Source organism: Ambystoma mexicanum, chromosome 9 (genome assembly GCF_040938575.1).
Source record: "Ambystoma mexicanum isolate Mex_15411 chromosome 9, UKY_AmexF1_1, whole genome shotgun sequence".
Taxonomy (NCBI): domain Eukaryota; kingdom Metazoa; phylum Chordata; class Amphibia; order Caudata; family Ambystomatidae; genus Ambystoma; species Ambystoma mexicanum.
In genome coordinates, this window is record NC_090931.1 from 286,326,271 (window position 1) to 286,347,914 (window position 21,644).

General features: G+C 46.2%; 1 protein-coding gene across 8 annotated transcripts in view; it reads right to left on the reverse strand.

Moving 5' to 3' along the window:
* The window catches only part of VEZF1 (vascular endothelial zinc finger 1), a 305,904-nt gene that overhangs the window by 191,477 nt on the left and 92,783 nt on the right, over window positions 1-21,644 (reverse strand). For 7 of the 8 annotated variants that reach the window (XM_069614654.1, XM_069614655.1, XM_069614659.1 and 4 more), the window contains exons 2-4: window positions 5,821-5,865; window positions 4,815-5,536; window positions 4,054-4,117 (exon numbers count right to left, since the gene is read on the reverse strand). In XM_069614654.1, coding sequence (XP_069470755.1) covers window positions 4,054-4,117; window positions 4,815-5,536; window positions 5,821-5,865 — 831 coding nt within the window. The remainder of the gene's footprint in view (window positions 1-4,053; window positions 4,118-4,814; window positions 5,537-5,820; window positions 5,866-21,644) is intronic. The other variant, XM_069614656.1, reaches the window with a different exon arrangement.

A 21,644-nucleotide genomic window follows, 5' to 3' on the forward strand; every position in this document is an offset into this window, starting at 1 on the left:
CGCTGGAGATCTGGTGCGCGATTTGAGGGCCCAAAACATTGCCAGTAGCTCCAGCACGTTGATGTGCAACATCTTTTCCTCCAGCAGCCACAGGCCTTTCACGTGAGGACTTCCAGTGTTGGATCCCTATCCCTCCAGTGCGGCATCCGTTGTTACCGTCGCCTGATGTGGCGGGGTCTGGAAATCCGCGGCTCTGAGCAGATGAGTGCACGCCCCACCATCTTATCGCCCGATGGAACCCCTCTTATGGGCGTCCAAAAACTCCTGCAGTGGCCGCATGCGTAGCATGCAGTCGGATGAGGTAAATGCATGATGACATCATGCCGAGCAGAGACTTGATGGCCATCACTGCGGCGATCATCAGAGCGAGCAGCCTTTGTGCCTTGCCCAGGATGGCCGCCACTCTCCTCCAACAGCGACGCCAGGCACGACAATGTTGAGCCGGGATCCCAGGAACAGCGCAACCTGTGATGGAGTCAAGCAGGACTTTGCATAATTCACAGATAACCTCAGATCTGATAGTAGGCGGACGGTTCTCGCCGTGTGGTCGACAGTGAGGTTCCTTGAGCTGGCCCGGATGAGCTAGTCATCCATTAAAGGTAGACATGGATCCCTTGCAGTCGCAGATGTGCTGCCACTGGTGCCAGACACTTGAAGACCTTTGGCACCGACTTCAGGAGGGAAGGGCCTTGAATTGGTAATGCATCCCCTGACTGACGAAGCGCAGAAACTTGCAGTGTCCCTTGTGAATTGGGATGTGGAAGTACACATCCTCCAAGTCCAACAACGACGACCATCTCCCCCTTCTAGCTGTCCGCTCACGTGCTGAAGAGTGACCATTTGAAACTTGTGGGACTCGACGTATTTGTTCAGTCGCCGGAGGTCGAGAATGGGCCTCCAGCCCTGGTCTTCTTTCTCACGAGGAAGTACCACGAGTACACTCCAGAGCCCTGGAACCGCTTTGGGACAAGCTCCATCTCCCCTTTCTTTAGCATGGCCCAAACCTCCAGCAGCAGCTGAGGGAAGTGGTTTTCCTGCCAGGCCACAGGTGGTTTTTGGGGACACATCTGTTGAAACTCCAGGGTGTGTCCGTGGGCGAGAGCATTCAGCACCGAACGGTCAGTGGAGATGGTCTTCCATAGGCTGATGCAGTTCGTCAGCCGGCCTCTCATCGGGGTGCACGGATGGGGGCCCAGCGTCACGGTCAGTTAATTCCTGTTTGGACATCTACGGGCCGCCTTGGGGCCCCTGGCAAAGACCAAGTCCTCCTCCGAAAAGCCTTGGAACGGCCCGGTCTCTTGGGCCGAGGAGCATGAGGGTTCGTGATACGAAGAGGAACTCCCGCCGTAACCCTTGGCAGAACAGGGAGACTTGCCTCCCGAGGATCGAAAGGATGGCTGTCGCTGCTGTAGCGGGCCCAGGGCATTTGCCGTCTCCGCCTTGATAGCCTGTTTAGAGTCATCTATAGCCTTCCCGAACAGATTGTCTCCGTCAAAGGGCATGTCCAAAACCCTCGTCTGGATGTCCTGATGAAAGGTGGTGGCCTCAAGGAAATGCTGTTGCCCATCTGGTGAAACCCCGCGTCAGCGATGTCCAATGCCACCGTGTTGGCGTGGTCCGACGCCACCTCACCTTCTTGCAGAATTTCCAACAACTCCGACCTCTTGCTGTCAGGGAGGAAGTCCGGGATGGGAGCAATCTTGAACCACAGCTCCTGTTCGAAGCGTGCTACGACAGCGAGGGCATTGGCAGCCTTGAAGGTAGTCGCCACAGAGTAGATGAGACGTCGTGCCATGGCATCCAACTTCTTCCCCTCGTCCTCCGGATTGGTGGAGGCTGCCGAGGAAGAAGCGCCCAATGACTTCTTGGCTGCTGCCGAGACCACCGAGTCCGGTAACGGTTGGGCCTGCAAGCACTTAGGCGCAGAGTCTGGGACCCTGAACTTCTTTTCAAGGCAATCCCTCTTCGCCAGGGCCGTAGAAGGGTTCTTCATGAGAGAGGCCTTCGTCCCAAAAGTCATCCAAGAGAGGGACCGAAAGGATGGTCTCTCTCTTTGCTTTGCGACGCTGGTACAAGAAGACCCCTTCCTCCTCTGGAGCGAGCTGGAAGAGTTCCGAAGCTCTGGACATCGCGTGAAACAAGGCCATCTCGTCCGGCGGGGAGGATCTGGGAGGCGGTGACTGGCGGTCCTCCATCCCACCATCGTCACCGTGTCAGGGTCAATCTCATCGCTCGGGGGGGAGGAGGGCGGCAGGGAAGCAGTGGGTACCTCTTCCTCTTCCTCTTCTTGGCTGGGGGTTCCCCTGTCGCCAGAGGGTCGGCCATCACTGGCCGCTGTGGGAGGGCACGCCGGCACGATAGGCATCCTCATCTGTATCTCGGAGACCAGAGTATGTAGCGTAGAGAGAATGTCCACAGGGGTCTTTCGGCAGCAGCTGAGGCAGAGATGGAATAAGCAGCTAGGGCACAGGAAGAGAGCCCAGGCCCTCACCGACCTGCGGCTCTCCGTCACCTTCCTTGACGGTATACTCATTGCCGGCGTCTCCTTCGTCGACACCCTCGTCGGAGGGCCCGACCCCGGACGTTCTTCTCTTCCTGGATGGTCTGAAGGTAGACAAGCTCCTCCTAGGGAGATATCCGTGCCTTGGAGGACCTCAAGCAACTTCCCCCTTCGTGGCCAGCGGGGACGGTCTCGTGGAGATGACTGGTATCTTGTCTAGGGTCTTCTCTATGGGCTAGAAAGAAGACTCCCTCCTGGCAAGGAGGGACACTCTTGCCTTTGGGGGTGCGCCCTGCGGGTCCGCCTCTGCAGCCTTTGAGAGGGACGCCACCGCCACCTCAATGGAAGGCTTAGGTAGAGGGCAGTCATTGGCTGGGGGCAGTATGACCCAGAGCTCAGTGATTGGTTGTTAGGAGAAAGACAGTTCAGAAATTAAACTGATTTTTTTCTTTTACCGAGGATTCCCAGCCTGACGACAGGGAATATTCATGAGCATGTGAATCCATGCCAGACCCCATGCTGGAGAAGCATGCATATTATAGTCAAATGTGTTCGGGAATGTAACAAAAAGGGGTGCAGGTCACACTATGGAACAAAAGCTGATACAAATGTGGCACTAACTACATGTCCATAAAAACACCACCACATCCTATAACGGACTACAGGGATCATCCAAGGATTTTAAGAAGGCAGGGCTTGTTTCACTTCTGTAGGGCAAAACCTACGTTGGGAGAGAAGGACACCAATTTTAACAAAACTAATTTTACTGGATGCAGAACCCTGCCTTTTTAAGGCAAGACCCGTCCCAATATTTGATTTTCAACGATATGAACTAGCTAAAGCCCTAAGATTCTGGCTCATCTTCTAAACATACATTGGGAAAAGGGAAGGCATCAGCCTCTCTTACCCTTTTCATTGCACACCATCCAAGAGGACAGACTGGGGTGCAGAAAAAAAAAAGGCCCCAATGTCGCAGTTCTCGCCTCAAGGACTTTGCATCCTGGGGCAAAGAAGGGGCCAGTGGGAAATGGCAGCAGCAGGAGGTTCAACATTAAGGGCACTGTGCTGCAGCAGGTTAAAGAGTATCCACCTTGTTCCTTAAATCCCTGTCAGTCAAGAGGGACTTTAAGAACAATAAGTTGTGGTAAAGTCAGCACTCCATGTTGAAGACTACAGCACCTATACAGCACCTATTCTCGCTTTACATCCCTCTCACACCACAGCATGGCCCACAAGAGACTTTATACTGTGGCAAGCAAGATTTTACATGGCTTTCAAGTGGTTTCGTGGAGGTGAGCCCCACTGCCAAGAATTCCTTCAAAGATATTCAGAACGGAACAATAAGTCCTCATGGGGCTACCAAGTTTGACTAGTTGCTAACTTCATTCATGTTACTTAGCAGTTTGAGCACCATTTTATACTGCACCTATTATGCTCAGCTGTTGGGAAAAGTGGTGCACTTTCTTCAGCAAGACACATGAAATTTAGTGTTCCTTTAAAGGGCCTTGAAAAAAGATTTTGCTCTTAAAAAGGAGTCATTCTTTGAAACTCACTTGGCATTTGAAGGGCCGCTCCGTCGAATGGACATGTTTCACATGACAACTCAGGTGATCGGGCCTATGAAAAGGAAGAATAAAGAATGTTGAGTACAAATGCAACTAAAACTACTAAAAGATTACACCAGCTATTTATAGAAAATAAATTGCTCCCTCAAAATGATGCACAGAACTTAACACGTGGAGCATACACTACAACACAAAATCCTAACATTGGGATCACAAGTGAACAGTTTGGTGGTTCCTAGGCAGATGGGGTGCAAGGCCATTTTCACAAAAACACAGTGCCAGAAAGGACAGATTGTTTACACCACATTTTCATAGTGGCACACCTTTTTCAGACCTGGAGCAGAAGAAGCTGCTTCAGGGCCTTTTTTCGAAACAGATGTTGCAGATCAATGCAGGTACCAATATATCAATTAGCTAAAGGGTGCGGAGGTGGAACACTAAAATCATGAAAGCAAAATTATTAATACAGACTGCCACTATATGAATGTGTCCAAATGATTCTCACCACCCTTAAGGTCCGACAGCAATGCATGTGTTGTCTAAATTCTTAATACAAACAGCAGCTTACACACACTTCCCCATTGATTACTTGCAAGACAAACCTAGTCACCAAGGTTATCCTTTTGGCTTCACTTGGCTCGTTTTTACAACTCAAACTTTCTGATCTAGATTTCTCATCACTATCCTCAAGAGGCAGCCATTGGTAGAATGCAGTCTAATACACAAATATACATAAAGCTATACTTTACCTTGAGAAGCCTTTTCCACAAACACTGCAAGTGTAGGGTTTTGTGATTCCTCCCTCATGCGATCTTACATGGTACGTCATACGATCCTTCCTCTTAAAACGCTGGTTACAAACTGGACATTCAAACGGTTTTTCGTCAGAATGGGACAATTTGTGCCGATTGAGGTGGTAGACATCACGAAATGCCTTCCCGCACATTTCACAGGGATGATTCTTTTTCACAGGTTTGCTGGGCTTCTTGGGAGTTGGCACCGGGGGCATAACCGGGGTGCTTATGATACTAGTACTGCTACTAGGATTTGTAGAAGACGATGTAGTGACCGTAGACAGTATTCCAGCAATAGTTGAGACCAACGAAGTTCGGTTGTTATCTCCAGCAATGGTCGATATAAGGGGCACAACAGTTGTTGGGGGTTTCTTTGGCCGAGAAACCAATTTAATTCCTGTATGGCAGGACTCATGGCGTCTCAGGTGATAACTGTCCCTGAAAGCTTTGCTGCAGTAGGTGCACACAAATGAGGTTTTGGGTTTTTCCTTTTTTACTACCACAGGCTCTTTCACTGGTTCTGGTGCTGGAGGAGGCTTCTGAGTAGTTATGGGTATAGGAAGCATGGGCTTCTGGTCAGGCGGTTCGACAGGAGCGCCCAAAAGGGGTAGTAAGCTATTCTGTGCTGCCTGTTGGTGGTGGTGGTGGTGGTGGTGATGGTGCGAGGCTTCATGAGCCTAAAAAGGAGAGATTCATATTAGCCTAAAAACAGACATTCTGATTTAGAAAACATACTTATTTGGCTCAAGCAGTAAATGCCTCAAATATAAGGAAATCATTTCAGCTGGGATTCCCAAAGCACTCCCCTCAAAGAAAAAAAGAAAAACGTACTATGTTCTTAATAATCCAATTAAACACACATTAAGCTCTAAAACAAAAAGTACTGGCTTACAACAACCAAGTAGTACAGATTAAAGTTTCAGAGGAATGGAAAACAAAAACCAAGCTTGAAATAACTTGCCATCAGTTTTCTTCTTGGAACTTGCCAGGAGATCTCTGGTTCTTGCTGATTTTAATCATTGAGCCCACATTTCAAGGGATGAAAAGAAAACCAACTTAAAATCAACTTGCCTTTTTGGATTTTACCAGGTATATATCTGGTTCTTTTTGGGTGCAATCAATAAGATATTCCTTGCTGGCAGCCAGAGAAGTAAAGATGAGCTTGCTTTAAAACAGAAACTCAGGCTGCAACTAACCCCCATGCATCTAAAGCATAATGGTCACACACAGACGATGGCCATTTGATAATTTACTACAAGTTGACCAACAACCTTCAGTGTAGAGTTTGCTGCACAGGGTATCACAAAACATAGAATGATGGACCATTACAACCAGTCTCATAACAATGGTGAAACAGATAATGTGTACAGAAAAACATAGTAAAAAAAATAATGGTCATGAATAATTAAAACACAGGTGTAAAGATGCCATCAGAACACAGATTGCTATTAAGGAGGGAAAACAGGAAATCAGCAAAGCAATTCACACTTTAACCACACGTTTAAAACGTAGCTATGCTGTATTGCACCAGCATTTTATTTCTGTGAAAAACCTTTTTTATTAAATTGTTTAAGATCATCATTCCACTTGGTGTCATTTTGGGTTGAATGCTACACATCACGTTGGACGCTACTAAACCGATATAGAGAGTCAATCGCCAGCTCCATTCTCAGCACACCATGTTTCACTCGCCAGGAATCCATTACCACTAGCCAATGGCCAATGGAGTGTGCACATTTTGCACCCTGCTAAAACTAAATACACTTTTCGCACCCTTTCTGCACGTAATAACTCGTGCAAGTCAAAACATGCATGTTTACCTTGAAGTTACTTTTCAAATGAGGCAGTCTGAATAGAGTTCCTGCCTGCAGTAATGCCCTGCTGGTACCACTAAAATGAACATATAAATGGAGCTGTGTGGGTGGACGCAGACTGTAAGCGGCTAGGTGGCCATTGTTTCCTATTTTTTGGTTGGGAGCATTTGTACTAGCTAGCTTTTTATGGAGAAGCATTTTCAAGTTTTTAGAGTAAAAGCAGGAGTAAAGTGCCATAGATCTGTGGGACTTTAAACAAAAGAAACTGACATTTGGGTAGCAGTTGTGACCATATAGTTTGTGACAAGTGACTTTGCAAAGGAAAATTAAGAAACATTTTCCTCCAACTTAATGCTGGTCCATTTATAGATCACCAAATGGAGGCAAGCAACTGCCAGAAATGGCCCGCACATTCCAATTTTGGCAAGGTTTATTATGCCAAAAATCCGTGCTGTAAAATACAATGCAATGCATTTCATTTTTTTTATTTCCACAGAGTTTCAAAAATCTCTTTTGTATGACAACTCTATGAATGGTCCACTCCAATCTTTGAAAGTTTTAGCAGATACACAGCTCTTACCCTGAAGCTGTGGTCACCAAAGAAAAACGAAAATTAAAAGGTTTTTAAAAACAAGTTATCAGTTTAACTTGAGATGTTAATTCTGTATATCTACACACTGAAAGTGCCAGAAAGACAAAACAGACCAAAATAAAATTCACAGTGCCCAACATACACATCTTTACATGTTCCGAAGGGTCAGAGGGCTCACACGGAAATTATACAGCAAAAAGAAAAATATACTTCTTACAAGATAACACGCCACCGCCAACACACAGTAGGGCTGCTGTACAATGCAGCACAGTTGGAAAGACTAAATGAAAACTACAACAAAAAAAAAGTTTCTGCGACATACATGACTATCTGCAGCACCCACGTGCAGCAGCAGAGGTTCGCAGGAACATAACTAAAAGACACATTAAGTTAAATATATACTGTGAGGCAGATGCCATTGGCACACGGCTTACTGACCGGAGGAACCAACGGGGAATCATTGCAATTCAGTTATTACGAAGAGAACATGCCGAGTACAAATAACATTTTCCAATGCTCATAATTTATTTTTAAGTCATAACGGAAGATAAACGAACCCAGTTACATAATTACAGCCAAAAAAGGAGAGGAAGGGGTAACTGTCAGAAAAGTACTACCATACATAAAAGGGGCTAGAACACCATGCATACAGGGAAGGATTCGTTTAATAAAGTGTATGGTTTGGTAATTTCTTCTATACTGTTGATTACTTAGTGGAATGTGTTTGGGAAGACAACGGCACTAAGAAATATGCACGGTAAAGTTCAAACTCGCCCAACAGTGTGAAACACTTGCCGATCAGTTCTATGAAAAATGGAGCGAATGTTTAGGAGGAAAATATTTGATAGTCGTTAATGTTCAAATGATTTGGTACATAAGGCACTGTGATCAAGTTAATTTCTTTAGTATTCCTAGGGACTACAGATTGTACGGAATATTACACAATCATGGGTAATGGGGATACAAATGAAATCACGCTGTAACATGTATTTTAATTTAATAACTACAGAGGCAGAACACAATATCTGGACAGTGACTTCAAAATCAAAAACAACCTTGGCAGAAGCAAACAAGATCCTGGACAAAAATAATGCCCCAGCTCAGTACAGTAATGCTGAAAAGGAGAAACGTGTCCAGAGCAAATTGGCTAAGGGTGATTTTGTTTTATGCAACGCCTGCTACTGCAATATTAAAGGCAAAAATAACAGTGTTATTAGCAACCAATACATCACCTAGGAGGTGAAAGGATGAGTTCGTACTGAAACGATGTGCAGCTATGACTAGAGCACAGCATCAATAGATATGTTCAATGAGCCACTCAAAGAGTTTGAGGAGCAAACATTTGTGCTTCCAATTCAGTGGCATACTCTTGTGATCTACAAACTTACAGAACGCATTCATACAGGGTCCATTTACTTTGAAATTCGGGTGCAAAACTCATTTGCGCTTCAGGAAAAAAATAAAAACAATGTATGCCGAGTATATCCACCAAATGCAAAGTTTAAATAGGACTGAAAGCATGCATTCTAAGATTAGCCCTCAACTGTTCGAACGACTTTTTAACCAATTTATTATTTTTTTTTAATTTTTATTTTTTAGGTGTCATCATTTTGGGCATGCACCTTTGTTCAACTAGAATTAAACCTTTTTTATTACTCAATACCCCATCAACATGGCACTAAGAATTCATGACAACACTGAAATCTAAAAGCATCATCACTTCATCACAACTGCTCTGGTGTCCTTTGGTAAACTAAAGAAGTTCAAAAACATCAAATTCTAAATTTGGTTTTACGAACGAAAAGTAAATAAATACGTTTGAGACATTGGTCAACTTGTGACAACACCCAGGAAGACAAACATGCCTGAGCTTGATGTTGGCCCTCTTACTCTGAGGAGATCTGTCTAACTTTACAGTCGCAGCTTGGTCTTCAATTGCACGATAAGACTAATGAAATTGCCTTTGATGTCAATACTTGAGAAGGCCATTCCATCCCCTCAAAACCCACAAATCGCAGTATATATAGGAGGCCTTAACATACCATTAGGGCCCTACACATAGTCTGCTCGTTTGCAGTCATTCAGTTAGTAGGGCTCAGCTGGGACGTCTGTAAGAAAATTCCCCCCAGACTTACCTCAGCCCCACAAGTCTCTGCCCTCACATTGTTATAGAACAGGAAAGGGCAAAATCGGTGAGGCTCAATAAAATGAACGGTCTTGAAACTGGATCCAAGGCTTCCAAAAGGTCCCAAACCAACAAAAAAAAAAACAAACAAATCTGCATTCAAAAGATATGTTGCTGCTTTATTCAGGGAAAGCCTAAACTCTTACAGCTTAAGAGGTCAGGAAAACCACACCCCAGATCCTCCCCACACCCGCAGTCAGACTCTTGAGCACTGATCCAAAATGGGTAGGTAGAAAACCTCTGGGGGTCTGAACGGCATCACACCATCTAAAGTGATAGATCCCCAACGATGCAATTAAAACCTATGCTGATCAGCAGCATCTACCCGCAGAGTATCAAATTGAGTCTGTCCTACAAAGTATGCAAGAGAGCCCTCGTTGACCAGCCACTCCCCATATCAAATACAAGCTTGTAGGAGTCACAATTGTGTGAATCACAAACTGTCCTAGAAACAAGACAAAATTATGCATTTTCCTTATTCGTAAGACTGCAGTCCACCCACAATAGAATAGACGCTAACTAAACCTGTGCAAAAGAATACATCTTTGGATATCTCTTCGTGACTCAGCAGGCTAAGACTACTGCAATAGACTTTGAACATAAAAATGTAGGTAGAAGACATGCGCTTTAGGAAAGAACGGCAGTGAGGCTGCGACAACTTTTCAAGAGAAACTCATTTAGACAGAATCGTCCTCGATCAAAGGGATCAAATGTGAGGGGATTAGCAGAACCATGAATTAATATGAAGCTTTATATCGATTGAGTGCAAGATGGAGGTTGAGCAACTTCAGTCGTCCAACTAAATGAGTCCATTAAAACTAGGCAAGAAAATAAAAACTCCATAGCCAAACAAAACATGAAACGATTAGTCTCCTGGAGAAGTGTATAATGGTGGGTATCAATAATTGCAATGGTTGCCAAGTATAAATATGACCATGGCACATCTTACTCATCCTTAAGGACATCTACCTCTGTGCCACTCCCGCTCATGGAGTCGTGAGCCATTGCGAACACCCCTCTCCGAGAACCAGTCTAAGCCCCTGGCCCAACAACTACCTTACATTCACCCTCCACATCACTTAACCTCGCGAACTATACGTTTCTATAAATGAGTCACCTGCAAGACCTCCCACAACAACCATCCAAGAACAATGGGAGCCTGCACCTCAAAAAAGATCCAATCATCCCAGCACACACCCAACAGCCGTTCCTCAACAAACGGCCACCTCAGCAATCCAAGCCCTACAGTCAGTCTAGCCCCTGCAGCACCCTTAAGCAGAGGCCAACCATTTGCTCCTCAACCACGATTAAACTGCTCTGTCTGCTAGGAACTGGAAAACTGCAGTGCAGGCTGTGTCATGCAGACAAGGAGCCAGGGGAACAGGTGCACTCCGCCTGACAGCCGCATATCCAGCATCACACTTCAGAGGAGCTGCTCCCATGATAGTGTGCAAAGAATGAAGACATGGGTGCATGGCTACAGGACAATCCCAGTCAGCCGGCCATGGTCATTTCCAGGCTCCTCCTCAAACACTGTTAGCACTGATTTTATATACTCTGGCCTGGTGGACAGATGAATAGAAGGCCAACATAGTATTGTGACAACTCTGAGATGTAGCCAAACCAGTACAAGGTAGCAAGGCAAGTAGTATAGGCTAAGTCTCAAGAGATAGTGAGCTTGTAAGGGGTCTACGATGAGAGCAGACAGTGAAGCAGTCAAGGAACACACTTCGACAATAATGTATAAAAATACATCTTTACTTATGGCCACTAACACAGTGAACGAAAGACTAACAGGTAATCATATCACACAAATATATCAGTCCATTTGAGCCAAGTCACACATTCCACAACGCCACCTAGTAGCCACTGCTGGACGTTCACCTCCAGTTCTGAGTCACAACAGTAAGGCATTGTGTGTATGCAAATTAGCCCAAATACAAACTTTCTCCAGGAAATTGTCTTGGTCTAAGAGGGCAGTGCTACTTTATACGTAGCTTAATCATCCCAAGACAAGACATTTGCAAGGCTGCCAGGAAAACTACATACCCTGGTTTCACCCTTATTAGGGCTCATCAGTGCAGTACAGCCCCGACTGCCTTGTGGTTGGTGCATTTGGTCATGTGATATATAGATTATATATGGGATACATTGCTCACCATAATCGTATTTCTAGTGCTTGTATCTGCTTAGAGTCACAGGTTTTGCATAGTCCAACATCTAGTAGAAGTCGCAGAATACTACAAGATTGGTTTTGGAAACTCAAAAACAGACATCGACAGGGCATTAGTAATACTATCCCTAGTGTCACATGTACTGTACCCATGGTCGTTCAAACGCTGAGGTCCCTCAGATTGTTTGTTTCTGACATGAAGTTCGCATGAGTACCAATGTGATAAAGCAGAAACAGTGGTAACCTAGAAAACAATGCACCATCTACTCCACATGGGAGGAAGGGTGGGCGCATGTGAATCTAAGTAGATACACGCATCAGAAATGGGATTACAGTGAGTAATGCATCCCTTCTGAGGCTTGTGGATCAGCTTAGATCACATTCTATGCATAGATTAGTGAGCAGTGTCTGGAGAAGGTGGTGGATTGTGAGAGAGTACAGCAGCAAATAGATGTTTTAGTACCGCTTGTACCACCTGTGAATCTGCTTTAGAATGTGTGTCAATGCAGTAATGCTGAGTAAAAGTATGTATAGAGCTCCATGTAGCTGATTTGACAATGGATTACAGTGGGACGTTTTCAATAAAGGCCAAAGTAGCTCATATACCCCTGGTAGAGTGAGCTCTTGGTGTGAAAGGCAGAATTTTGTTCGATAGCGAGTAGCAAAGATGTCTGCATGTTCCTATCCACCTGGAGATGGAGTATTATAAACGTGATCACCTTCCCTACCAGATGCTATGGAGCTGTTTTTCTTAGCGGTTTGGTTTACATAGTAAAGGACCGCTCTCCTTACATCTAGTTGTGGAGGTTATTCTCAGCAGAGTTTGAAGGGTTTTGAAAAAAGCGGGTAGTACAATGGACTGGTTAACATGGAACTTGGATGAAAACCTAGGGTATGTTCTTAGTACCAACTTGTCTTTGAGGATAACAAAAAAAAGAAGAGTCTTGCACTGAAAAAGCTGGTAGTTCAGACTCCAGAAAAGCAGTTAAGTATTTTAGGTGTTCAAGGTTGGTTTTGTGCATAGGCTCAAAGGGAGGGCAAATTAGCCTTTCGAGTATCACATGGAGATCCCACCATGGAAGAGGGTTTGAAATTGGGGTCTCGGAGGAGGTAAAGCCTTGTTACTCCCTCCATGAACGCCTTAACAGGGACTTTCCACCAGGCCACCATGTTTTGGAGAACTGGTGTACGTGGATAGTGCTGCTAGGTGAACTTTGATTGAATACTAGGGCACAGTCTAGTAAGTGGAGCATGTAATGAATAATGTGTGATGCAGTACATTTGATAGGATTTACATTTTTTGACTGGCACGATATTACAAATCTTTTCCATTTGTTAAAGTATTTGGTGTTTGGTTTACATGCCTCTGAGGATTTCCATACACCTTTGAGGTAGTTTCAAATGAGCAAACTAGGACTTTAGGAGCTAAGCTGCCAAGTTCATAGATGAGGATGCGAGTGCAACCTTGTTCCACTGTGTTGGGTGAGCATGTTGAAGGGGCACGGGTGCTTGATTGGATCGCACATAGTCAGTTTGTGCAGATGGGGAAACCAAGCTGGTCTGGTCCACTTAGAAGCAACTAGGATTAGAGTTACTTGCTCCTGGTGCATCTTGTGCACTATCCTGCTCAGGAGTGGTGCTGGGGGCGGAAAAGCGTATGCACATTTCCCTGACCAGCTCATCCACAGGGTGTTCCTCTTGGATCTGGGTTGGGGAAACCTGGAATGCGAAGTCTGGGCATTGTGTCTTTAGGCTTGTGGCGAACAAATCCAAAAAAGGAAAGCCCCAGAGACAAGAAAACAATAGTCTAAAATGTCTGTTGAGCTGCCACTCATGCTACTCGGGTAGGGGATATTTGCCTAGCGAGTCTGCTAGATAATGGAGTTCCCCTGAAACATGTTGAGACACTAGGAACATGTACCGTTTGAGTGGCAACTTCCACATTTTTTGGGGTAGCCTGGACAGACTTGGAGTGTGTGTGCCTCCCGCTTGTTTATGTAAAACATGGCAGTGGTGCGGTCTGTGAGGACTTCACCTGTTCAATGCACTTGCAAGGTTTGTAGGGCTTTGAGCACTGCTACGAGCTCCAAAAGGTTTATGCGATTCTGGGCTGTGATTGGTGTCCACAGGCCATGCGCTGGTGAAGGTAATGGGCGCCCCATGCAGAGAGTGATGAGTCTGTTGTAACAATAACTCTCACCATAGGGTTGTGAAATGGTTTTCCCGTTAACAGATTTTCCTTTGTCCACCAGTGTAGCGCTTTAACTAGGGTTAGCGAAACAACCACTAAATCGTACCACTGCCCGCTTGACTGAGACCACGGTTTCACTAACCACTCCTGCATTGGGCGCATGCGCAACCATGCGTGCGGAACCAGGTAAATGCATGAAGCCATCATCCCAAGCAAGCGCATTGCTTTGCATACGGTTATTTGGCGACCGGATAGATACAGAGCCATTTGCAGCAGTACGTTTTGTACTCTTTCGTTTAATGGGAAGACTAGCCCCTCTCCTGTCTTCATGATCGCTCCCAAGAACTGTTTGGTTTTGCTTGGAACAAGACTATTTTTCTCTCGTTAATTGAGAATCCCAGCTGGAACAGAAGATTTATTGTTCTTGGAGTATTTGGCTTGCAAATTTGAGGCCATTCCCACGTCATCAGCCAGTCGTCCAGATAAGGATACACTAGGATTGATTCTCTATGAAGGTGTGCCATCACTATCGCTAGTACCTCAGTGAATACACTTGGAGCGGAGGCTATGCCGAAGGTTAGAACCTTGAATAGGTAGTGTCGATTCGTTATTCTGAAGCGCAGACATTTTCTGTGCACTAGGAACATTAATGAAAGTTAGCATCTTTCATGTCCAAGGTTGCCATGTAGTCCTCCTGTTGTAGTGGGATTACGTCTTGTAACGTTGACAAGCAAAATCTTTGTGGCTTCACATAAATGTTTGCAGGGCACAGGTCGAGTACAGGGTGCATGGTTAGGTATTTCTTTGGCACAATGAAGTACATTGAATAGATACCATTGTTTACCGGGACAATTTCTATGGCGTCCTTTAGTAGCAGTGCTTTGACCTCTTCCATCAGAATACGCTGTTCCTCCAGCGTAGTTTATCTTTGTCTTGGCGGGTGGTGAATAGCCTTCTGCCAAAGTACTGGAGAGGCATGGGAGTGGATCTGTAGCGTGTGGTCATTGCTTTGGTGGGGTGGAGCCTCCTCTGGATCTGCCTCTACTTCCGGACCTTCTGTGCCCCTCCCCCCCCCCCTTTGAACATTTTGTTGTGGAGACTGCCCCTGCAAGTAACCCCAAGGTTAATTTTGCCTGCCTTTGTTGTAGTTGGAGGACCGCTCGGAGTTTTGTCCTTGAAACAGCGTGTGTAACTCGCCTCTCTGCACAAAGGGTTTGGTTTGTGAGTGGACTCAGGGATTTGAGGGTGTCCTGCTCCTTATTAGTTCAGTGCGTCCTCAACTGCTTTACCAAATAAGGCATTAAGCTCAATTAGCATTTAAAAGGGTGACTTGGGTTTCCAGCTTGAAACCCGATGGCGTAGCCATGCATGGCGTTTGAGGAGGGTACCCTAAACTACTATCCGGCCTGCATTGTCTGCTGCATCCAGATTGTTTTTTAGGATGCAGCTTGCCACCGGTTTACCTTCAGCTACTATTTGTAAACGCTGTGTCTTTAGGGGCTCTGGGAACGAGTCCATCTGTTGTGATATGTCGGCCCACTTGTAGCGTAGTGTTAGCTATCCTCATTTGGTAAGCAGCCAAGGAAGCTACTTTCCTGCCTAGGGTGTAAATCTGTTAGCTCTCCTTGTCAGGAAAGGCTTCTGCTGAGGCTAAAGGTGAGCACACCCTTTTCCTTGTGGTGACCACGAGAGTCAGGCTTTAGCTGCCCCCGGATGTACAATGGGTCCGACGGGGACGGTCTAAACTTCTTCTCAATGCAAGGGTTGACTGCCCTTTTCAGACTGGGGATAAGTAGAGAAGGCGGAATGCAACTTTGGACAGATTGCACTGGAATGAACTGTGCAGCCAGGCCTCCAGATAAGGGGCGTACCGTACCAGTCCTTTTTACCCATTAAAATCTTGTAAATCCGACAGCTAAATTATTTTCCGGTGTACATTCACACACAAGTTTAGAGCAGAGGGCAGTGCAAAGATCAGGTTACTTGACAGAAACCACAAGGATTTTCTTATTTTTTTTATCTACATAGAATACGCCAGAATTGCCTCACCATTGCTAGGGCAATAATTGGATCTAGGCTGGACTACTGTAATGCCCTACTCGTTGGGACCTCCAATAAGAACCTGGCTAAACTTCAACTAGTTCAAAATAATGCACTTAGGGCGGCCACAGGTACCGCGAGAAAAGACAGGCACACTGGCTTCCGGTGAAAGAGGATTGTTTTCAAAACACTCGCCCTCACCCAAGCACTCTGCCTCCAGACCATTAAGAATGTGCTATTCCAACGCGATTGTCACGCCCAAATCACGCAAGGTGCGCACCGGTGGTGCCAGCTTTCCAACTCGGGCCGCCACCCACTGGAACGCACTGCCACCTCACATCAGAATGATTGAATCCCACCAAGCCTTCCGCAAAGCTGTTAAAACCAAGCTCTTTGTATGAAACGTACCTGACTGCATTCTGTTACTGTATTACGAATATCATGCCTCACCTGCAACTATGCTTGTAATTGTGTATCCATAAGACCTCTGGTCTCATGCATATCTGCTGAATTAAGAATCCAACACTTACTTGTAACAGCGCCTCGATGTCCATGGGCTGCAAGTGCGCTATACAAATGCGAATAAAATAAATAGATGTAATTACAAGCCATGAATAAAAGTCTCTGAAATAGAATGCATTTCTCTGAAGTCTTTCAAAAAAAGAAACTGCACACAGAGATATAATGAATGGTTCATTTTCTTTCGGCTTCTGCTGTGTTGCTGCTCATGGAGCAAACAGAGGCACTGTGCATATTTTCCTAGCATTTTAGGATTGTAAAGATGGAAAACTAAGTTGCAATTGAGAATTCTTATTTTGTAACAAATTATGCTTTTTTGCCAATGAAAGCAAACCAGTATTGCACAATTGCATTTTTTGAGAGTTCCTGTGGGCATAATCATGCGGGGGAAGATCAGTTTCATACTCATAATTTACTCTAATTATAAAAACAGTGTGTAAAGTGACGACTATGCATGGTCTAGTTTACATCCATTCAACCTTGCAGCCAATGGGGTACATTACTATAAATGGCCAGTCTTTGTTCAAGGGCGAGTGTGACAATTGCAGGTGTTCTAGCCTCTCAAGTCTTCAAGACTACAATTAAAACATCTAAACCTGACTCTCCAGGAAGTCCAAGCGCTGTTCAAAAGCAACCAAATTAAAGTTACATTTGTAATTGAAATAGAAACTCAGCAAAACCGGTCACTGATTAGATAAGAACTAGAATTTAGCATGGAGCCCCTGCCTCTCTGCACGGTTGTACATTTGCATACCATTAGGTACTAATAGTGGCAGGAAATGAGTACTTTCATCAAAAGACAATTCTATCAAATCTCAAAACACAATTCATGGTTGCTTTACTATGCAATCGGCTGGGTTTTTGTGTTTTTAACATTTAAATATATACTGGAGAGATAGAATGGCCAGAATTTAGAGAAATAATGAAAGGTGTATTCTGTCACAATGCAGAAAGCTGCAGCATCGTAATGATTTCCATACAGTTTTTGCACACGTTGGCTGGATGTCACATACATTTTACTCTTGCAAAGGAGAAAAGTCATTTTTACTCTTAAAATCACATTCACTCTCAATGACCAGCTCCATTTCTCATTACGGAGGCAGGTGAGTGGAGCAGCGAGGCGCGGCGCCCATTTTGGAAAAAAAAACACTTTAAAAAGTGTCTGGATTCCCTTCAAGCCCCAGCCACCATTTCCTGGTCTCTCCCCCTCCAACCCGCCTCCCATCCCGCCCACGGGCAGTGATTGGCTGCCCCTCATCTCAACCAGCCCTCCCAGGGCAGCCCTCTGCCCGGCAGCCCATGCGGCTAAGGGCCCCAAGGCCAAGGGCGGCTCACACTATGTCGGCTCCAGAGAGTGTCTGCAGGTGTCAGCAGGGGAAGCCAGCAGCAGACAGACACCAACAAAACTAAGTGTGGCATGGGTGGGGAGTAGAGCAATTACTCTACTCCAGAAAGCTCCTGCCACTTACCTTTCAATGGCCTGCAGTATAATGTTAACCAGTACCATAACCCTAGAGAACCACAGAGATTAACCTGCACCAAATCTAGACAAAATGTGACTGCTAGCATATGCCGCACTTTGATGGAATTCGCAAGTTTAGTCTTCGCCAAATCTAAACAGAAATGTGATTGTTAGCATAGGCCACACTTTGATGGAATTCTCAAGCTTAGCCCGCGTTGCATCTAGATAGAAATATGACTGTTAGCAAATACCACACCTAGATGGAATTTCAGAAATGCGATTGTTAGCATATGTGATTCTTAGCATGCACCTCAATTAGAATTCTGAACCTAGCTTGCGCAGCATCTAGATAGAAATATGACTGTTAGCAAATACCACACCTAGATGGAATTTCAGAAATGCGATTGTTAGCATATGTGATTCTTAGCATGCACCTCAATTAGAATTCTGAACCTAGCTTGCGCAGCATCTAGATAGAAATGTGACTGTTAGCATGTACCGGACCTAGATAGAATCCCACAATTGCAAGGACAGCAATGCCAACTAACCAACCAACAATTCCATCGCTCTGCATACACCTCTCAAACTATAACCAAACACAACCACAAGCCTTAAACGCAGAAATCCGCACAAACTTCACAACAATGCAACAAAACAAACCACACAGACTTGCACAACAGCACACGACGACTACGGACCATAAAACACCCCAAGCACAGCCGACGGACCCACCGGGCTGAGGCTGCCAACAGCACATCACTGCTCTCTTGCACTTTTCCAGCTTATTCCCACTAACCCTCCCCTTTTTTAGAGCCGCTAGAGCGCCAGGGGACCACTTCGGTGGTGATAATGTTAAAGGACATTTGTACCGCGCACTAACAATAGTGAGTAAATTACTCCCACCTCAAAATATTATCTGGAGCACTGTGTGCAACATCTCTTATCACCGAGGATGGCCTCTACGAAGTCGATCGACATGTGCCTCCTGGGTATCAATTAAGTGTTCAGCAGTTTAAAAGATTATACTGCAGCTGGTTGTCTACAGGGGAATCCGCCACTGGTTGGTTAGTATGGTCTTGGGATTGGATGATTTCTACATCATCGTAATAGTAATGATCTGTGTCCACCATGTCCCCTTGATCTGCTAATGACCCAGGGTCTTGGGAACCTCGAATGTCATAATAGTATAGGACAGACACATCTTGATAAGTAGATGTACTAGGTGGCACCTTATGGGAGGCCTTCAAGGTCGTAATGCGGGGGATCGCCATTGCGAAGTCTAAGGGATTGATGGGGGGAGTCCTGGCGGATTTGCATAGAGCAGAGACTAAGCTGGAGGAGGAGTTGGATGGTGGTGGGACAGATGTGGAGGCGGTCACCAAATTGCAACAGGAGTGTGCGGAACATTGGGACAGGCTCTGTAATTTGAACTATAGAAAGTATATGGAGAGATTGCATGCAGGGGGAGATAAAACGGGCCGACTCTTAGCTTGGCTGTACAAGAGTGAGACCCCACGATCCCCGATCAGATTGGTAACCAATGAAAAGGGGGAGGAGGTAGACACCCAAGAAGGCGTGAACAGGGCATTTGTGGAATACTATAAGGTCTTATACGAAGATCGCGAGGGGGGCAGCCAGGAGGAGATAGACGAAGTGCTGGAAGATGTAGGCTTGCCCAAGGTCAGCGATGAGGAGCGAGAGGAGCTGGATGCTCCGATCACCCTGGAAGAGCTGAAGGAGATTGTGAGACAGTTGCCCACTAGCAAGGCCCCAGGGGCAGATGGGTTCCCCAGTGAGTTTTATAAAGTTTATGCAGAGGAAGTGCTCCCGCCCATGTTGGAAATGCTCAACGAAGCGTACGAAATGGGACGGTTGCCGGAGTCACTTAGGGAGGCGATTATAATTCCGCTCCCCAAGCCAAATAAACCGGGACATGATTGTGGCTCCTACAGGCCCCTGTCGATGCTGAACCAAGATAGCAAGATCCTGACAGCTGTCTTGGCTACTAGAATGCGTAGAGTGATCGGCAAGTTGATCCACCCTGACCAGACGGGCTATGTCCCTAAGAGGAACATCACTCATAACCACAGGCGCCTCCACAGGGTGGTCGAGTGGGGTTGTAGCGATGACGGCGAAATGGCGATAGTGGCATTGGACGCGGTTAAAGCGTTCGACTCCCTTCGGTGGCCTTGGCTGCTGGCGGCTCTGAGATGGTACGGGATGGGACCGGGTTATGTTAGGTGGGCCGAGATGTTATACAGTGCTCCACTAGCCAGGGTCCGCACGGGTGCAGTGGTGTCAGAGAGATGGCAGTTGGGCAGAGGCACTAGGCAGGGGTGTCCCTGGTCCCCAATGTTGTACATCCTGGCCCTAGAACCCTTAGCGATTTACCTCAGGCAGCAATATGACCCGGTCGGCATTGATGTGAGAGGAGAGTGTCACCTTATATCCCTGTATGCAGATGATATGCTGCTATACCTAAGATACCCAGAAGAAAATCTGCAGTATGTCTTAGAGGTGATGGGGAGGTATGCCTGGTTGTCCGGTATAGCGGTAAACCCCCAGAAATCCACTCTATTTCCGCTAGGGGGCTATGTGGGGACTCTGGTAGAGAGGTTGCCAGTGTTGCAGATCCCGTGGGCGACGAGATCCCTTAGATACTTGGGAATTGACGTGTATCACACGACTGTGGAAGAGCACAAGCACAACACTGAACTTGCTGTGGGGAAGATCGAGAAATGCATGAGGTTCTGGGAAAGATTACCACTAGCGATGATGGGCCGGGGAGCTATGCTTAAAATGGTGGTACTGCCCAGGCTTCTGCATTATTTTAACAACATCCCCTACATGATTCCTAAGAAGTTCTTCGTGAGGCTACATAGTATTTGCAGAGAATTCCTGTGGCATGGCACGCGAAACAGAGTCGCACTGTGGAAGCTACAGAACTTCTATGAGAAGGGCGGAGTCAAACTGCCGAACTTTGAGGTATATTATGTGGCAGCGCAGCTACAATATGTGTCCAGGTGGCTCTCTGATGAAGAGACCCCTGAACACAGGCTGTTTGGGAGGGATTGCTCCCCTTTTTATTTGCGAGAGGTGATCTGGGTGGCTAATGCATGCATGAGGGAGAGGCCTAGAATGCTAGCTTTGGGACGGAACATGTGGAAACGGGCCTGCCGGATGATGGGTAGCCCCTTGCCGTGTGTGTTGCAGTTCCCATTGGTCGCACTGGCGAAGGGAGATGGGCAGCTTAGAGCAACCATTCGGATATACTGGGAGTCAGTGGGGTTGGTCACCATGGGAGATATCTGGCAAGATGGGACCATCTTGGAGTTCGAAGAATTAGAGGCAGGGTCGGGATTGCACAGGGGTCAATATATGACATATCACAGGATAGTGCAGGAGATCCGGAATAGGTGGCCCGGAACTACCCTGGCCGATGAACCGGACGCCACGGTGGAGATACTATATGACACATCGGAGGGCGGACATGAGGTCTCTAGGTTGTACGAGATGCTGATGACGAAGGTTGGGAGCGACTTAGTTCACTTGAGACTGGAATGGGAAACGGAGATGGGGGCCCCGATGGCAGATGGGTTGTGGGAGCGAGCCCTGGGGTACCATAAAAAAGTTTCGAGAAACGCCAGGTTTAAGCAAATACAGCTTTATATAACGCACAGGGCATACATGACCCCCTTGAGAATATCCAAATTTCGGGATGTTGGACGCCAGGCGTGCCCCAAGTGTGACGAGGAGAATGCAGACATGATACACATGTTCTGGGCGTGCCCAGTAATTGCAGGCTATTG